Consider the following 17319-nt stretch of genomic DNA (forward strand, 5'->3'; position numbering starts at 1 on the left):
ATTTGGTCATTCACCTCAGTCCCTGCCCCAGTGGAGCTTACAATCCATATTCCCTACCACATATACACGCACACACATTCACACTAGGGTTAATTTTGTTGGGAGCCAATTAACCTGCCAGTATATTTTTAGAATGTGGGAGTAAACTGGAGTACCCGGAGGAAACCCATGCAAGCACGGGGAGAATATACAAACTCCACACAGCTAGGGCCATGGTGGGAATCGAACCCATGACCTCAGTGCTGTGAGGCAGTAATGCTAACCATTACACCGTCCATTCTGCCCCAATATATATATATATATATATATATATATATATACACTAGGTGATTCATTGCGCCCTACGGGCGCTCTTCACACCATCGTAAGTGGCTACGCCCCCGTAACCCCCAGAGAAATGTCAAGGTGTAGAATAGTAGTTTCAGAGTGTTTTTTTTTGGTGGAGGTGGAGGTTGGGGGGGGGGGCGGTTGAGGTGTATGTGGTTTACGGTTAGGGGCAGATGTTGTATGTGATAGGTTTTGGGTGGTATTGTGCTGCATTGTGGAGGGGGGTGAAGGGACTGTGGGTGGCAGAGTGTGTTGTGGGAAGGTGTACATGGATTCGGCTGGCTGGGCCGAAGATGCTGCGGTTGGTGGGTGACCAGATTGAGGCTGGACGGTGGATGTGGTCCGCTCACTGTATACTTTGGGCTAGGGGTGAGGGTTCTGGTAGGGGAGAGGAGGTGTTCCACTTGGTGGAGGTGTAGGGGTTAGGGGGAGGGTAGACGAAGGTGCCATGGCTGAGGGATGTCTACATGGGGTGGGTTGTATAGGGTATTGGGGTGTGTGCCTGTGAGTGGGGGGGGGGGGGGGGGGTAGGCAAGGGGGATGTGGAAGGTTGTGTTGAGGGGCAGGGGGTGGTGTATTTGTGGAAGGTGGGTGTTAGGTATGTGGCTTGGGTGGTTGATGGATGTGTTTGTGAGGTGTTGTGGTTGAATTGTAGTGTCGGGGTTTGTTGTGTGTTGGAGTTGTGGGTGTGCAAGGGTTGTGTTAATAGCTGTGAGGGTTTGTGGTTGCTAAGGTGGAGTTGGTGGGTGGTGGTTTTGCAAGTATGGGGAACTGGTGTTGTGCGAGCAGGGATGTGTGGAGGGTGCGTGCATGGTGTGTTTGGGGGAGGGGAGGGGTGGATGGATTGTTCCTTCGTGTGGTAAGGAGAAGAGGATGTGGTGTTAGGGTGTTTGTTGGGGGTTGAGGTGTGTTGGTTTGCAGATGTTGGAGTTGCGATTTGCATCTTTGTGGCTGAAGGATATGCGGGTAGTGTTGTGCGCTAACTGGTGTTTTGATGGTTTGAGATAATGAGTTGGCTGTAGAGGGAGGGAGGTGGATGTGTGATAGGTTTAGGGTGGTGTTGGCCTGGATTGTGGAGGGTGTTGAAGGGAATGTGCGTGGTGGAGTGTTGTTTGGGAGGGCAACGTAGTCTGCTGTGGGGGTGGCAAAAATGCTGTGGGTAGTGTTTTATGGTGCTTGCGCAAGTGCGTGGTGGTGGGCCGGTGACTGTGTATGTTTTGGGTAGGGGTGAGGGATGGGGGTGGTGACAGTAGGTGTAGCGTGTGATGGAGTTGTGGTTGTGGGTGGCAGGGGGATGGGGTTGGAAGTTTGCATGGGTGGAAGAGGTCCACATGGGATGGATGGTGGAGGGTTTTGTGTGGGTTGTGGTGTGTGCATGCAAGGGGGGGGGGGTGACTGGGTTAGGCAGATTGGGAAGGTTGTGTTGTGGTGCAGGGGGGTGGGTGGCAGGTATGGGGTTATTGTGGTTGTGGGATGGGCTTGTGGTGTGTGGCGGGTGTTGACAGGTGGTTGCATTGGTGTGGGGTTGTTTGTAATTTGTAGTGTTGGGTGTGTGAGGGTTGTGTTTTTTCATGTGGTGTGAGGGTGATGGGGGCAGGGGGGTTGTAGGTGGGTGGGGGTGTAAGAAGGATGGGGAAGGTGTTTTGTGTGTGCAGCGGGCGGGGGAGGGTGCATGCGTGTTTTTAAGAGTGTGGAGGGTGAGTGTTTGTGTGTGTAAGGGAGAAGAGGTTGCTCTGTTTCTGTACTGATAGGCGATGGTATGTCTCTGGCTGATGGCTGGAGCTGTAAAGTGTTGTGGTAATAGGGCTGTGCTGGGACCATGAGGCTGCACTTGTTCCCCCCTTGTGATGGCGGCATGCGAGTGTGGATTAGGGCAAAAGGCATTGCTGCACATACGGGGATTGGTGATAGTGCAAGGTGGGCGTGTGTGAGTGTCTGGCTGCGTTAGGTGTATAGAATCTGGAATGTGCGCTCGTGTCTCTTGTCCCGCGGTGTGGGTGTCTGGTGCTGGCTTGGAACATACATGTCTTCCGCGGGGCTGGGGGCAGTTGTGGCGATACACCTAACGGAGGTACAGAGTGAGGTGCGGGGTGCTTGCAGTGTGATGCGGCGTCGCATGTGCAGCAACGGGCAGTGTTAACATGGTGTGTGCTGGTCCGTTGCGCGGATGGCGGCTCCCGGTCTGCATGTTCCCTCAGTAGCTGGATTTGGTAGCTGGTGACGGGGTTTGGCGGAGGGAGGGTTCCGTGGTGTGGGTGTCAGTTGGGGTGTGGGTGGCTGTGTGTTGCCGGGAACGGAGGCTCTCGTTTCCACAGGCCTGCAGTGTGTGTGTGAGCTGGCAGCTGTGTCCGGAGCGCAGCATGGTGCGTGCAGTGGGAGTGTTGTGTGAGCAGGGATGGGTGGGTCGTGTGGCGTTGTGCAAATGGCGTGTGTTGGTCTGCATGGCCCCCCTGTGTTAGGTGGTGATGGGGTTGCGTAAGTGAGGGGTCCATGGCGTGGGGTGTAGGTGTATACATGGCCGGATTAAGCCCTGGGGGGATCCAGGGCAGCCAAGATAGGAGTGCGCCCCCCCTGGCGATCACCAGCACAATCCCCCCCCCCCCACCGATTACCAGCACAAAATCCCCAGCACACCCCACCCCCGCCAATAACCATCACCCCTTCCCCCCAGCTGCACGCGCTGTTCACCTGGCCCGGTCACACAGGCAAAGGGAGCCGCGCTGCAGCAGGAAGAGAGGACAACAGGTTGCCGGGGCAGGAGGGATCCACGTTGCCGAGGGCGGAGTGCGGGCTGTGCATGCGGCTTCCTCCTCTCGGGCAGCACGGTCAAGCAATCTGCAGCCTCCGTCGCCAGCAGCATCTCTCCTAGTAGTGGCGGAGGCTGGAGTTTGCTCGACCGTGCTGCCCGAGAGGAGGAAGCCGCATGCACAGCCCGCACTCCGACCCCAGAAGCGTGGATCCCTTCTGCCCTGGCAACCTGAGTAATGGCGACAGAGCTCCGGCTGAGGGGTCCCTTAAGTTAGGGGGTCCCGGGGTAGTAACCCCCCGCCCACCCCTCTTAATCCGGCTCTTGTGTGACCGGGCACGGTGGGGCGTCCGTCCATTGGCGACTTTTCCTTGGTGATTGTGTCCGCCTCCCTAGTGTTGTGCTGTCACAGGGCAGAGGCCGTTGCCTCCGCCCAGCCCTGTGACTCCATCCAGCGTTACAGGCCAGGCACAGAGTCACAGATTTGGCCTAATATATATAATATATGATATATATATATATGTATAACCAAAAAAATTTAAAAAAGGAAATCTGTATATAATATATACAGTATTGCAGTTTACTTAAAGGTCACTGAGTCACTAATCACTAAGCGGTGACTTGTAGTATTGTCTCACTTGTCCTAGCTGACCTGTAATGCTGGCTGTGGTGTTGGCGTATACTACAGGTTGAGTATCCCTTATCCAAAATGCTTGGGACCAGAGGTATTTTGGATATCGGATTTTTCCGTATTTTGGAATAATTGCATACCATAATGAGATATCGTGGCAATGGGACCTAAATCTAAGCACAGAATGCATTTATGTTTCATATACACCTTATACACACAGCCTGAAGGTCATTTCAGCCAATATTTTTTATAACTTTGTGCATTAAACAAAGTGTGTCTACATTCACACAATTCATTTATGTTTCATATACACCTTATATACACAGCCTGGGGGTCATTTAATACAATATTTTTAATAACTTTGTGCATTAAACAAAGTTTGTGTACATTGAGCCATCAAAAAACAAAAGTTTCACTATCTCACTCTCGCTCAAAAAAGTCCGTATTTCGGAATATTCCGTATTTCGGATATTTGGATATGGGATACTCAACCTGTATACGCCGTATAGACAGGCCGGCACACGAGTAAAGAGTCCAGGCAGGGGAGAAAGAGAGCAGGCGAGCAGGGAAGGAGGGCGCGCGGCATAACATCATCATGTAACATAGCGGGACAGAGCTAGGAGCATGAATCAATGTCATACAGTGCACCCAATGTGGCCACCGGCCAGAAATCTGTACACTGTCACTCACATTACCAGGCGGCGGGCGCAGCAGCAGAGGAATGAGCACTGTGATCACTGATCACTGTGCTGCAGGCGTGCCGGACATTAGGGGGTCCCTGTGCGCACCAGGCCCCCCCCCGTGCGCACGCCTGTGCTGATGGCCCGGGATCTGTGAAGGCTTATGGAGGAGCTGCTGCGCATGCGCATGCGCAGCAGTTCCCCCGGCGGCCATGTTTCCTTCATCTTTATTGAACTTCTATGCATGCACAGAAGCTCTCGGTCAACGCTGTTGGATCGGAGCTGAGCTCCGATCGCGGCAGTGGGCGGGAGGTGGGGTGACGGGCGTCCTGTGAGGGGACAACGGGACCAGCCAACCAGGATCTGGCACGGCATCCCGGTGGCCCAATCCGCCCCTGATCAGCCTCATTGTTAATCCTGCTCTGTGAACACACAGCAGCTAAAAGGCAGAGCATCCCATTGGATGTTACCTGTGTGGCAGGGTGTTTCTCGCCCAATCAGCTATGGACTGGGTGTTATAGACCTGCTGCTAACCCAATGAGAGCTCCTAGCCACTCCCAGCGTTAGCCACACAGTCACAGAGTGACAGATCTGGGCAATTATATAGGAGATATACATACTTACATACATACACTGCACTGCTACACTACATACACTGCACACATTACATATATATACATACATACATCATACTTGCCTACCTGACCCTCTCCATGAGGGAGAAAATGCTCTGTTCCTGGACTTTCCTGGTAATGTATGATTGCCATCACCTGTGGTGAGCTAGGTAATTGATAAGAAAGGTGTTTCACCACAGGTGATGGCAATCATACATTACCAGGAAAGTCTAGGAACAGAGCATTTTCTCCCTCACGGAGAGGGTCAGGTAGGCAAGTATGACATACATACACTGCATTACTATACATACATATACACACGTACACTGCACTGCTGCACACCATCCATATATATACATACATACATCATACACTGCATTACTATACATACACTGCATTACTACACACCAAACATACACTGCACTACATACCTCCCCCATCCGCCGCACCCCCGCACCCGCCCCTCCCCCAACCACGGTGCCACCGGACCTCCTCCCCCACCCGCCCCTCCCCCACTCGTAGTGGCTCCGGACTCCCACACCCACCCACGGCACCCCTGCACTAGGCCCTCCCCCACCTGCCGCTTCACCACAACCGCCCCTCCCCCACCCGCAGCACCACCGCAACCTCCCCTCCCCCACCCACTGCACCCCTGGACCCCCATCCGCGTATCCCCCGCAACCGCCACTCTCCCAACCACAGCACCTACTAAGTGATTCATCGTGCCCTGCGCAGTTCACCCGTCACAAGGGGCTACAGCCCCTTAACCATCGCACGCCCTTTGTCCGTGCAATATTTACCCACTCACAGAATTATGATTGGAGATAATACTCCATATAATCTAAATATTGCACGGCCCAAGGGCGTGCAAGGGTTAAGGGGGCGCAGTCCCTTTGCGACGGTCTGAAGAGCGCCGGTGGGGCGCGATGAGTCACCTAGTAATGTTATATGAGCATTGTGACTGTATCGGCATTATAACTTTAATCTTAATAGCAATGCATAATGTTTAAAGTTATAATGCCAAAATGGTTAAAATGACATTCAGTTAACATTATTACTATATCGGCATTCACTGGTTGACATTACACATTCAGAACGCACTGTTCCATCTTCGTTTTCTCTAAGAGTTGGGGTGAGGTAGCAGTTGGGGGGGGGAGGGAGGTGTTTAAGTGCTTTAACCAGTTTCAAGGTCCATTGTGCCTGAATACAAGCAGGGAGTAGCAGCCAGGACAAACGGATTCAGTTTATCCAGCATCTGATTGGATTGGCCAGGACTCCCATCCAATCAGGTGCTCCATACATCACACACACCTACAGTAACTACTGTCCCAGCTATGGTAAGAGTCCTGTGCTGGTGGCTTGGCCAGTGGGCCACTTGCAGGGAGATGTGATTCTCTGAGCACATTTAATGGCCCCATACACTAGGACGATAATGCCCGATTTCATCCGATTTCGGGCATTTGGCCCGATATATCGGATGAAATCGGGCATTTTGGAGGGGTTTCCGATCCGATGCGCATTCCCGTGAGCATCGGATCGGATCCTCCAGATTGAATGTGCTGCACATTCAATCACGTCCGACCCCGCAGGCATGGCTGGGATCGCCTAAGATACATCGTGTGTAAAAGGACAGCATACGATGTACCTTGGGCGATCCTGCCCCCCCAGGTAGGCTGCCAGGGTGATTGCATAGAAGAATCTCTTATCCAGGAGCTTTGCTGTTACTGTAAATACCTTAGGACACAGTTACGTGGGACTCTATCTCTCACAGGTGCTGACCGCTTCATGGATGACGTTGCCCGGATGATCGGTTACCGGCCTCTCCCGTACATGAAATGGTGCTGGTCTGTGATTACCCCGCTAGTCTGTGTGGTAAGTCATTTATAGGACCAATCCCCAGTCTCGGTATCCTTCTCCCCATATATATGCACAGCTTTAGGATGGGATCCAGTAAACATACAATCGTTCGGGATGCCGGCAGTCAGAATACCGACGCTGGAGGGTTAGGCTGCAGGGAGGGAGGGTAAGGGTTAGGCTGTGGGGTGGGGGGTTTAGGGTAAGGCTGCAGCAGGGGCGTAACTAGAAATCTTGAAAGGGCCCCACTCCCCTCCCCTTGTCAGTACAATTCCGCTTAGGGGAGCAAGAGAAAGAGTGCAAGGGGAGTGAGAGAGAGAGAGAGACAAAGAGGATGTCAAGGGGAGAAAGAGATAGCAGAGCGACAAAGAGAGAGAGAGGAGGGTTTCATGGAAAAATAGAGGATGAGAGAGAGAGAGAGAAGCGAGAGAGAGAGAGGTTGTCAGGGAGAAAGATAAAGAAAGGTATGAGAGCTGCGGTCCCTGGAAGCACCCCCTGCACCCTCAGTAGTTGTGCCACTGGGCTGTGGGTAAGGAGGGTCAGGGTAGAAGGGAAGGGTTAGAATACTTATCTAGCAGGTGCCGGGATTCTGGGGCTAATCAGTAAGGATAGCATATTCCGCTAATCAGCAGCATTTGCTATCCTTTGGATCGCATGCTGGGGGGCCGCCCATCGAAGGGCAAGACCGCCCAGCATGTTGACTGGCGCCTCCCCTCCTTGATGAAGCAGTAATTGCGAGCACCTCGCAATTTCGGCTTCATCGTAAAAAAATCTTGATGCCTCCTGCCGGTTCAGCTTAGCTGTGGCCGCAGGAGACCCAGCGCCATCTTCCTATTGCGGCGGCTGCGCGTGATGTCACACAGCCGCCGCGATCACGCCCCCGTTGCACCACACTGCCCATCGTTCACGGTGCTCCGCCCCAGTAACGCTCCGTCTCTTCCCTGGAAAGTGAGCATTGCCGCCCCCCACCCCGCGACCGCCTCTGCCCGATTCACAGGCAGAGGCGATCGCATTTTCTGCGACCCCCTGCAGAAAGTGCGGGTCTATGCGCAGTATGGGCACTGCGCATGCGCCTACGGGCCCACCGCAAGAATTCCAGTTGGATTGCGATATGCGATCCAATCTGAATTAGCCCCTCTGACCGATGGCATCCCAAGCACCGGGATCCCGATACCATCCGTTTGGGGTGTGTGGATCATTAGATCGACAGTGTCTAGGGCGACAATGTTTAGGTCGACAGTCACTAGGCCGACAGGTTTGGAAGGTCGACAGGGTTTCTAGGTCGACATGTGCTAGGTCGACAGGTCAAAAGGTCGACATGAGGTTGTTGTTTTTTTTGGGGGGGGGGGGTCGTTTTCTGCGTACAGTGACCGGGAACCCCAATTAGTGCACCGTGGGGGTCATTCCGACATGATCGCTCGCTGCAGTTTGTCGCAGCGCAGCGGTCGGGACGGAACTGCGCATGCGCCGGCGCTGCAGTGCGCCGGTGCATGGCAGCTTTCGTTACCTAGCGATCGCCTCTGAGACAGAGGCAGTCGCTAGGCGGGAGGGGGCTGAACGGCAGCGTTAAGCCGCCGTTTAGGGGGAGCGGCCCGGCCAACGTAGGCGTGGCCGGACCGTTGGGGGGGCGGGCCACGGCGGCTGCGTGATGTGTCACGCAGCAGCTGCGGCCAGCGGGAACGACGAGCAACTCCCGGCCAGCCGTAGGAGCTGCGCTGGCCGGGAGTTACTCCTCAAATACAAAGGCATCGCCTCTATGCGATGCTTTTGTATTTGTGCAGGGGGGCCGGCACTGACATGCGGGGGGACTAGCCCTGTGCTGGGCGTTCCCCCGCATGTCTGAGTTTACGATCATAGCTGTGCTAAATTTAGCACAGCTACGATCTACTCGGAATGACCCCCCGTGTCCCCTTGCTGCGCTCGCCATGCTTCGGGCAAGGTGCCTCACTCCGCTACCGCTTTGATCGGGACAGATTACCGTTCCAATCGTAATCCACACGGATCTTTAAGTATGAAAAAGTTCAAAAAAATTGTTAAAAAAACAAAACAAAACTCATATCGACCTTTTGACCTGTCGACCTAGCACATGTCGACCTAGAAACCCTGTCGACCTTCCAACCCTGTCGACCTAGTGACTATCGACCTATAGTGGTCGACCTAAACATTGTCGACCTAGACAGTGTCGATCTTCAGACCGGATCCCCGTTTGGGACCTATAACCGGGAATGCCAGGCACTCCTATAAGAGATTTCTCTGTAATTTGGGGCCTCGTGTCTAAGGTGTCCTAAAACACATTTAAAATTGATCACAATGTCCTGACAAGCTCCCGGGGATTATGTATTTATTACGTTTTGACTTTTTGGTGTTTATTTCTTTTTATTGTGTTTTTTTTTTACATTTTCTATAGTATTTTATTTGTACCTTTCTGGTTTATTTAATGTGTGTCTGCAACTCTGACAGAGGGGGTCATTCCGAGTTGTTCGCTCGCAAGCTGCTTTTAGCAGCTTTGCACACGCTAAGCCACCGCCTACTGGGAGTGAATCTTAGCATAGTAAAATTGCGAACGAAAGATTCGCAATATTGCGAAAAGACTTCTCTGTGCAGTTTCTGAGTAGCTCGAGACTTACTCTGCCAGTGCGATCAGTTCAGTGCTTGTCGTTCCTGGTTTGACGTCACAAACACACCCAGCGTTCGGCCAGACACTCCTCCGTTTCTCCAGCCACTCCTGCGTTTTTCCCAGAAACGGTAGCGTTTTTTCCCACACACCCATAAAACGTCCAGTTTCCGCCCAGAAACACCCACTTCATGTCAATCACATTACGATCACCAGAACGAAGAAAAAACCTTGTAATGCCGTGAGTAATATACCTAACTGCATAGCAAATTTACTTGGCGCAGTCGCACTGCGGACATTGCGCATGCGCATTAGCGACTAATCGCTCCGTTGCGAGAAAAAAAAAACGAGCGAACAACTCGGAATGACCCCCAGAGTACGAAAAAAGGGGATTATTTTAAATTATGGGTAGATTATATTTACAGAGCTGGGATGTGGTAGTGTAGATCTGTAAATGATGGAGCTTCATCATGATGAAAATGGCACTGTGCACCAGACCTGCGGGGACTAACTCATCTGTGTGTGTTTACAGGGTATTTTTGTGTTTCACGTGATCAACTACAAGCCTCTAACGTACAACAAAACATATGTCTACCCGTGGTGGGGCGAGGCGATTGGCTGGGGTCTTGCCCTGTCGTCCATGCTGTGTATCCCGCTGACTCTCGTATGCAAGCTGCTGGGATCCAAGGGTTCTCTGCGCGAGGTAAGTGCGATCTTCAGGGGAGATGTAATGAAGAGTGACTTTGTCAAAATCAACGACTCCTACTGATTTGTGCCTGGGCATTTAAAATGTCAATATATTGGTTAAAGGCAAAACCATGTGTTTCTGGGTTTTAAAATACAGATGGAGCCCTGCTCATCTATCCCTTTAATAGGATTAACTGAGCCAGTGCTGGATTTAACGGGACATTTACTAAGCAGTGATAAGAGCGGAGAAGTGAGCCAGTGGAGAAGTTGCCCATGGCAACCAATCAGCACTGAAGTAACATCTATAATTTGCATACTATATAATGATACAGAGCTGCTGATTGGTTGGTTGAATGTACCCCTAATCCCCTGCTGTAATGACTTATTCCCCCGCTGTATTGTTCTCTCTGTATTGTATTGCAGCTGAGAACAATAGATGAAAGGCTTATGCTAATAAACCTTGGTGCACCTAGGTGCAGCAGAGAAGGCTAGAGGCTCCATCTGTATATGTCTTCCAACCCAAAACGCTAGGTCTTGTCATTAAAAATATTACACTTTTTAGTTTATACACCTGTATATTGTCACAGAGATAGGGGGAATCCAATTACCCACGATAGTGCCGCAGCCGCAAAAAACTGATATTTTCTAGGTTTTCTTTCTCTGACGTCCTAAGTGGATGCTGGGACTCCGTAAGGACCATGGGGAATAGCGGCTCCGCAGGAGACTGGGCACAACTAAAGAAAGCTTTAGGACTACCTGGTGTGCACTGGCTCCTCCCACTATGACCCTCCTCCAGACCTCAGTTAGAATCTTGTGCCCGGCTGAGCTGGATGCACACTAGGGGCTCTCCTGAGCTCCTAGAAAGAAAAAGCTGCACCCGACAGCCAGTTCCCAGGATCAAAAATCTTCCCCCGCTTCCTCTGAGTCCACCGCATGACGCTGGGGCTCCACAGGTGGAGACAGGTGCGGTGGGGGCGCGTCTCGGGAACTTCAGAGACCAGTGGGCTTGCCCACAGGTGGATCCCTAGGTTCTGCATGTAGTATCACAGGGATACAAGCTGGAGTTCGAGGCGACTCCCCCTCGCCGTTACCTCACATCAGCCTTGCCTGCTGCCCTCGGAGAAAGGGAGGTAGTACTGGCGGCAATTCACAAGCTGTACTTCCAGCAGGTGAAATCAAGGTACCCCTCCTTCAACAAGGCCGGGGTTACTATTCCAAAATGTTTGTGGTACCGAAACCAGATGGTTCGGTGAGACCCATTCTAAAATTGAAATCCATGAACACTTATATACGAAGGTTCAAGTTCAAAATAGAATCGCTCAGGGCGATTATTGCAAGCCTGGAGAATTTCATGGTATCACTGGACATCAAGGATGATTACCTGCATGTCCCTATTTACCCTCTTCACCAGGAGTACCTCAAAATTGTGGTACAGGATTGTCATTACCAATTCCAGACGTTGCCGTTGGTCTGTCCCCGGCACCCAAGGTAATGGCCGAAATAATTATCCCGTACTTGGACGATCTCCTTATAAAGGCGAGGTCCAGGGAGCAGTTGTTCGTCGGAGTAGCACTATCTCGGGAAGTGCTACAACAGCACGGCTGGATTCTGAATATTCCAAAGTCGCAGCTGGTTCCTACGACGCGTCTACGGTTCCTGGGTATGGTTCTGGACACAGAACAGGATAAAAAGGGTTTCTCCCGGAGGAGAAGTCCAAGGAGTTGTCGTCTCTAGACAGAGACCTCCTAATACAAATACAGGTGTCGGTGCATCAATGCACGCGAGCCCTGGGAAAGATGGTAGCTTCTTACGAAGAAATTCCATTCGCCAGGTCCCATGCAAGGATCTTCCAGGGGGATCTGTTGGACAAGTGGTCCGGGTCGCATCTTCAGATGCATCGGCGGATAACCCTGTCTCCAAGGGCCAGGGTGTTGCTGTTGTGGTGGCTGCAGAGTGCTCATCTTCTAGAGGGCCGCAGATTCGGCATACAGGACTGGGTCCTGGTGACCACGGATGCCAGCCTTCGAGGCTGGGGGGCAGTCACACAGGGAAGAAACTTCCAAGGACTATGGACAAGTCAGGAGACTTCCCTACACAAAAATATTCTGGAACTAAGGGCCATTTACAATGCCCTAAGTCAGGCAAGACCCCTGCTTCAACACCGGCCGGTGCTGATCCAGTCAGACAACATCACGGCGGTCGCTCATGTAAACCGACAGGGCGGCACAAGAAGCAGGATGGCGATGGCAGAAGCCACAAGGATTCTCCGATGGGCGGAAAATCATGTGTTAGCACTGTCAGCAGTGTTCATTCCCGGAGTGGACAACTGGGAAGCAGACTTTCTCAGCAGACACGACCTTTACCCGGGAGAGTGGGGACTTCATCCAGAAGTCTTCCAAATGATGGTACACCGTTGGAAAAGACCACAGGTGGACATGATGGCGTCCCGCCTCAACAAAAAGCTAAAAAGATATTGCGCCAGGTCAAGGGACCCTCAGGCGATAGCTGTGGACGCTTTGGTAACACCGTGGGTGTACCAGTCGGTGTATGTGTTCCCTTCTCTGCCTCTCATACCCAGGGTAATGAGAATAATAAGGAGAGGAGTAAGAACTATACTCATTGTTCCGGATTGGCCAAGAAGAGCTTGGTACCCAGAACTCCAAGAAATGATCTCAGAGGACCCATGGCCTCTGCCGCTCAGACAGGACCTGCTGCAGCAGGGGGCCTGTCTGTTCCAAGACGTACCGCGGCTGCGTTTGACGGCATGGCGGTTGAACGCCGGATCCTGAAGGAAAAGGGCATTCCGGAGGAAGTTATCCCTACGCTAATTAAAGCTAGGAAAGAAGTGACCGCAAACCATTATCACCGCATATGGCGGAAATATGTTGCGTGCTGTGAGGCCAGGAAGGCCCCAACGGAGGAATTTCAGCTAGGTCGATTTCTGCTCTTCCTACAGTCAGGGGTGACTATGGGCCTAAAATTGGGTTCCATTAAGGTCCAGATTTCGGCTCTATCGATTTTCTTCCAAAAATAGAACTGACTTCACTGCCTGAAGTTCAGACTTTTGTTAAGGGAGTGCTGCATAGTCAGCCCCCGTTTGTGCCTCCAGTGGCACCGTGGGATCTCAACGTGGTGTTGGATTTCCTGAAGTCGCATTGGGTTGAGCCACTTAAATCCGTGGAGCTAAAAGACCTCACGTGGAAAGTGGTCATGCTGTTGGCCTTGGCGTCGGCCAGGCGTGTATCAGAATTAGCGGCTTTATCATGCAAAAGCCCTTATCTAATTTTTTTATATGGATAGGGCGGAATTGAGGACTCGTTCCCAATTCTTTCCTAAGGTGGTATCAGTTTTTCATGTGAACCAACCTATTGTGGTGCCTGCGGCTACTTGGCACTTGGAGGATTCCAAGTTACTGGACGTAGTCAGGGCCCTAAAAATATATGTTTCCAGGACGGCTGGAGTCAGGAAAACTGACTCGCTATTTATCCTGTATGCACCCAACAAGCTGGGTGCTCCTGCTTCTAAGCAGACTATTGCTCGCTGGATCTGTAACACGATTCAACTTGCACATTCTGCGGCTGGACTGCCGCACCCTAAATCTGTAAAAGCCCATTCCACGAGGAAAGTGGGCTCTTCTTGGGCGGCTGCCCGAGGGGTCTCGGCTTTACAAATTTGCCGAGCTGTTACTTGGTCGGGTTCAAACACTTTTGCAAGAGTCTACAAGTTTGATACCCTGGCTGAGGAGGACCTAGAGTTTGCTCATTCGGTGCTGCAGAGTCATCCGCACTCTCCCGCCCGTTTGGGAGCTTTGGTATAATCCCCATGGTCCTTACGGAGTCCCAGCATCCACTTAGGACGTCAGAGAAAATAAGATTTTACTCACCGGTAAATCTATTTCTCGTAGTCCGTAGTGGATGCTGGGCGCCCATCCCAAGTGCGGATTGTCTGCAATACTTGTATATAGTTATTGCCCAACTAAAGGGTTATTGTTGAGCCATCTGTTGAGAGGCTCAGTTATATTTCATACTGTTAACTGGGTATAGTATCACGAGTTATACGGTGTGATTGGTGTGGCTGGTATGAGTCTTACCCGGGATTCAAAATCCTTCCTTATTGTGTCAGCTCTTCCGGGCACAGTATCCTAACTGAGGTCTGGTGGAGGGTCATAGTGGGAGGAGCCAGTGCACACCAGGTAGTCCTAAAGCTTTCTTTAGTTGTGCCCAGTCTCCTGCGGAGCCGCTATTCCCCATGGTCCTTACGGAGTCCCAGCATCCACTACGGACTACGAGAAATAGATTTACCGGTGAGTAAAATTTTATTTTAATTACCCCTATCCAATTAGGTAATGTGAAAAACACCCATTTTTCATGCAAAAATACATAAGTACCGTGAAAAGCAGTGGACCTATGTATTTTCGCGCCACTTATCGTGGGTCTAGGGGACACTTCTGGAGGATTATGCTTGGCATGCCTGAGGCACGCAAAGCATAATCCGCGATACGTGGCAGCATTGGGGATAAAGACCGCCTAATCAAGGCTAATTGGATAGCCCCCAGCGATACAATTACCTGCAGTAATTGACTGCTGGTAATTGGATACCGCCCATAGGGATACATTTACTAAGCAGTGATAAGGGCAGAGAAGTGAGCCAGTGGAGAAGTTGCCCATGGCAACCAATCAGCACTGAAGTAACAGCTATAATTTGCATACTATAAAATGATACAGAGCTGCTGATTGGTTGATGGGGAAATTTCTCCATTGGCTCACTTCTCCACTCTTATCACTGCTTAGTAAATGTACCTCATAGTCTGATATAGTGATTAGGAGAAGATGACTTGATGGCCATATTGGGCTTTCTCTGCTGTAGCGGAAAGGCAAGATCCCACAGGTCCACCACATGACTTTATATACTGTCAGAAGCAGGGATTGTCTGCGCTGACCCTTTGTCACGTCTTACAGTCTTTTTGTGCCCATACAGGCTGCAATATGTAACCAAAGTCTATAATAGCCTAATTGGGCATCAAGATAGTGGGGTCTATTCATGAAGCAGTGAAAAGAGTAGAGAAGTGAGCCTGTGGAGAAGTTGCCTATAACAACCAATCAGCTGCTCTGTACAATTGTATAGTATGCAACTTATAAATGTTACTTTAATGCTGATTGGTTGCCATGGGCAACTTCTCCCCTGGCTGACTTCTCCACACTTTTCACTGCTTCACGAATAGACCCCTATAACGGGTGAAAGCACCATCACTTACTTTAGCTTGAACCCAGCAACGTTCCTCTATGTCCCAGGTGCTCCTGGGAGAGGAACCCTCCCCCAACAAAACAGATACTAGATAAGGATGAGCCCACTCCTCACAGCATTTATCAAAAGTGGAACTGTCCTTTGAAATCCCTGCACTAAGTGATCTCTTTATGTCCCCCGCAGCGCTGGCAGCACCTCACCACCCCAGTGTGGGGTCACCATCACCTAGAATACCTCACGCCCGAGGCCGAAACCAAGCTGCTGCCCCCCGACTCCCTGGTCACGTTCAGCAAGGAGAAAGCCACCCTGTTTGAAACCGTGATCTGAGCCGCCTTCCGCTGGCCGCCTGCCAGTTCCGCTTTCTTATTACGTGTTGTGCCAATCTGTCTATCATGTCTTATGTTTGCTTGCAGCTTTCCAAATGGTGGTAGAGACAGGGAGGGAGGAGGGGAGGAGAGAGGGTGGGAAGGAAGAGGGAGAATCCTGTGTAGTAGAAAATGATGGAATCCAGTTTTATAAAACATGTTATCTGTCCTCGAACAAATTTAAGAAGAACTCCAGGAATATTCCAATCCAGTATTTGGCAGTAATTGTGTCCGTTTGGTGCAATGAAAGATTGACGGCGCTGTACTTACGGAAAGAGGGCACTGTGTAAAGTATTCCGTGCAGAGCCCTGCATTTGTAGGATTTCTCCCAAGACCAATATTAAACCTTTCACTTCAGAATTTATGAGTTATAACTTTACTTAGAGCCAAAAAGAAAAAGGTAATGGCCCCCCAACCAGTGATCAGACACAGTTAGGGTTAATGATGCTATGGAATCATAATCTACATACTGGGATATTATGCCGTTTTGACAAAAAATCTGGTCTATGGTTTATTTACAGTGGTTTCCCGCTTCCAAGTGATGTCCTGTTCTCCTGCAACTTTACTAGCAGCAACAGTATGTTTTTTTTTCCATGCTTCTGTGCTTTCCAGCCATGCTTATATATTATCCTGGAACAATGTTTATGTTCGTTGCCCAGGGATGCAACGTTACTCGTCTGTGCTCTCACAGTTGGATACAAAATGTATTTACAAAGCAGCTTGGTGTTGTACTCCAAATAATCACATCTGCCAGACATCATAAAGACATGGCTAAAATGCACAGAAAAACGTAGGAAGGAAAAAGGAGGGTGTTTAGTAACAGTTGCCCAAAGTCATGTATGAGCCAATCAATATAAGTGACCTAATATAAGTCACCTGACAGTGCACATGTCTGAGAAATCTACTTGTGAGAAATCTACTTGAAAATGTGGCTCTGTGTGAAGCATTATTTCCCCCAACTGACTTTATGTCTAGTTACACCATTAAAATTAGATACAATTAACAAGTCCTTAAATTGTCCACGAAGTGACTATATCTACACCCAGTTTGGCCACATGCATGGAGCCCAGACCGTGTGGTCAACACCAGACCATAGCATACCTCCCAACATGATCCTCTCCAGGAAGGACAGAATGCTCTGCTCCTGGACTTCCCTCTTAATGTATGATTGCCATCACCTGTACTGAAACACCTTTCTAATCCATTAACCTGTTCAAAACAGGTTCCGGCAATCACAAATGAAGAAGAAAGTCCAGAAGCAGAGCATTCTGTCCCTCCTGGAGAGGGTCATGTTGGGAGGTATGCCATAGTCATCAGTTGCCTGGACTTTCAGACACTTTCAGTTGACCATGATTCCAGGTTATTTCCGGTCCACACTCAGCCATGTGGGCCAACTAACGATGTGTGCTGTGGTGAGCCACCAGTTGTCCAAGCCTCAGTGTCCCAGGTAATACATTGCAATGACGGTGGTCTTGATGATCATATGTTCCCTGCAAAGGTGAGAAACCAGTCTGGTCATCTCCTAGTTTGTTTTCAGGTGGTACAGTTAGGAACTAG

The 17319-nt window shown here is 50.6% G+C and overlaps 1 protein-coding gene across 3 annotated transcripts in view; it reads left to right on the forward strand.

Moving 5' to 3' along the window:
• The window catches only part of LOC134958471 (sodium- and chloride-dependent creatine transporter 1-like), a 172954-nt gene extending 155959 nt beyond the window's left edge, over window positions 1-16995 (forward strand). For 2 of the 3 annotated variants that reach the window (XM_063941114.1, XM_063941116.1), the window contains exons 12-14: window positions 6770-6870; window positions 9999-10169; window positions 15581-16122. In XM_063941114.1, the coding sequence (XP_063797184.1) occupies window positions 6770-6870; window positions 9999-10169; window positions 15581-15724 (416 nt within the window). In that variant the 3' untranslated portion in view covers window positions 15725-16122. Of the gene's footprint in view, window positions 1-6769; window positions 6871-9998; window positions 10170-15580; window positions 16123-16283 lie in introns of those variants that run through there. The other variant, XM_063941115.1, reaches the window with a different exon arrangement.
• Window positions 16996-17319: the final 324 nt, after the last annotated feature.

Source organism: Pseudophryne corroboree, chromosome 9 (assembly GCF_028390025.1).
Source record: "Pseudophryne corroboree isolate aPseCor3 chromosome 9, aPseCor3.hap2, whole genome shotgun sequence".
NCBI classification, from domain to species: Eukaryota; Metazoa; Chordata; class Amphibia; order Anura; family Myobatrachidae; genus Pseudophryne; species Pseudophryne corroboree.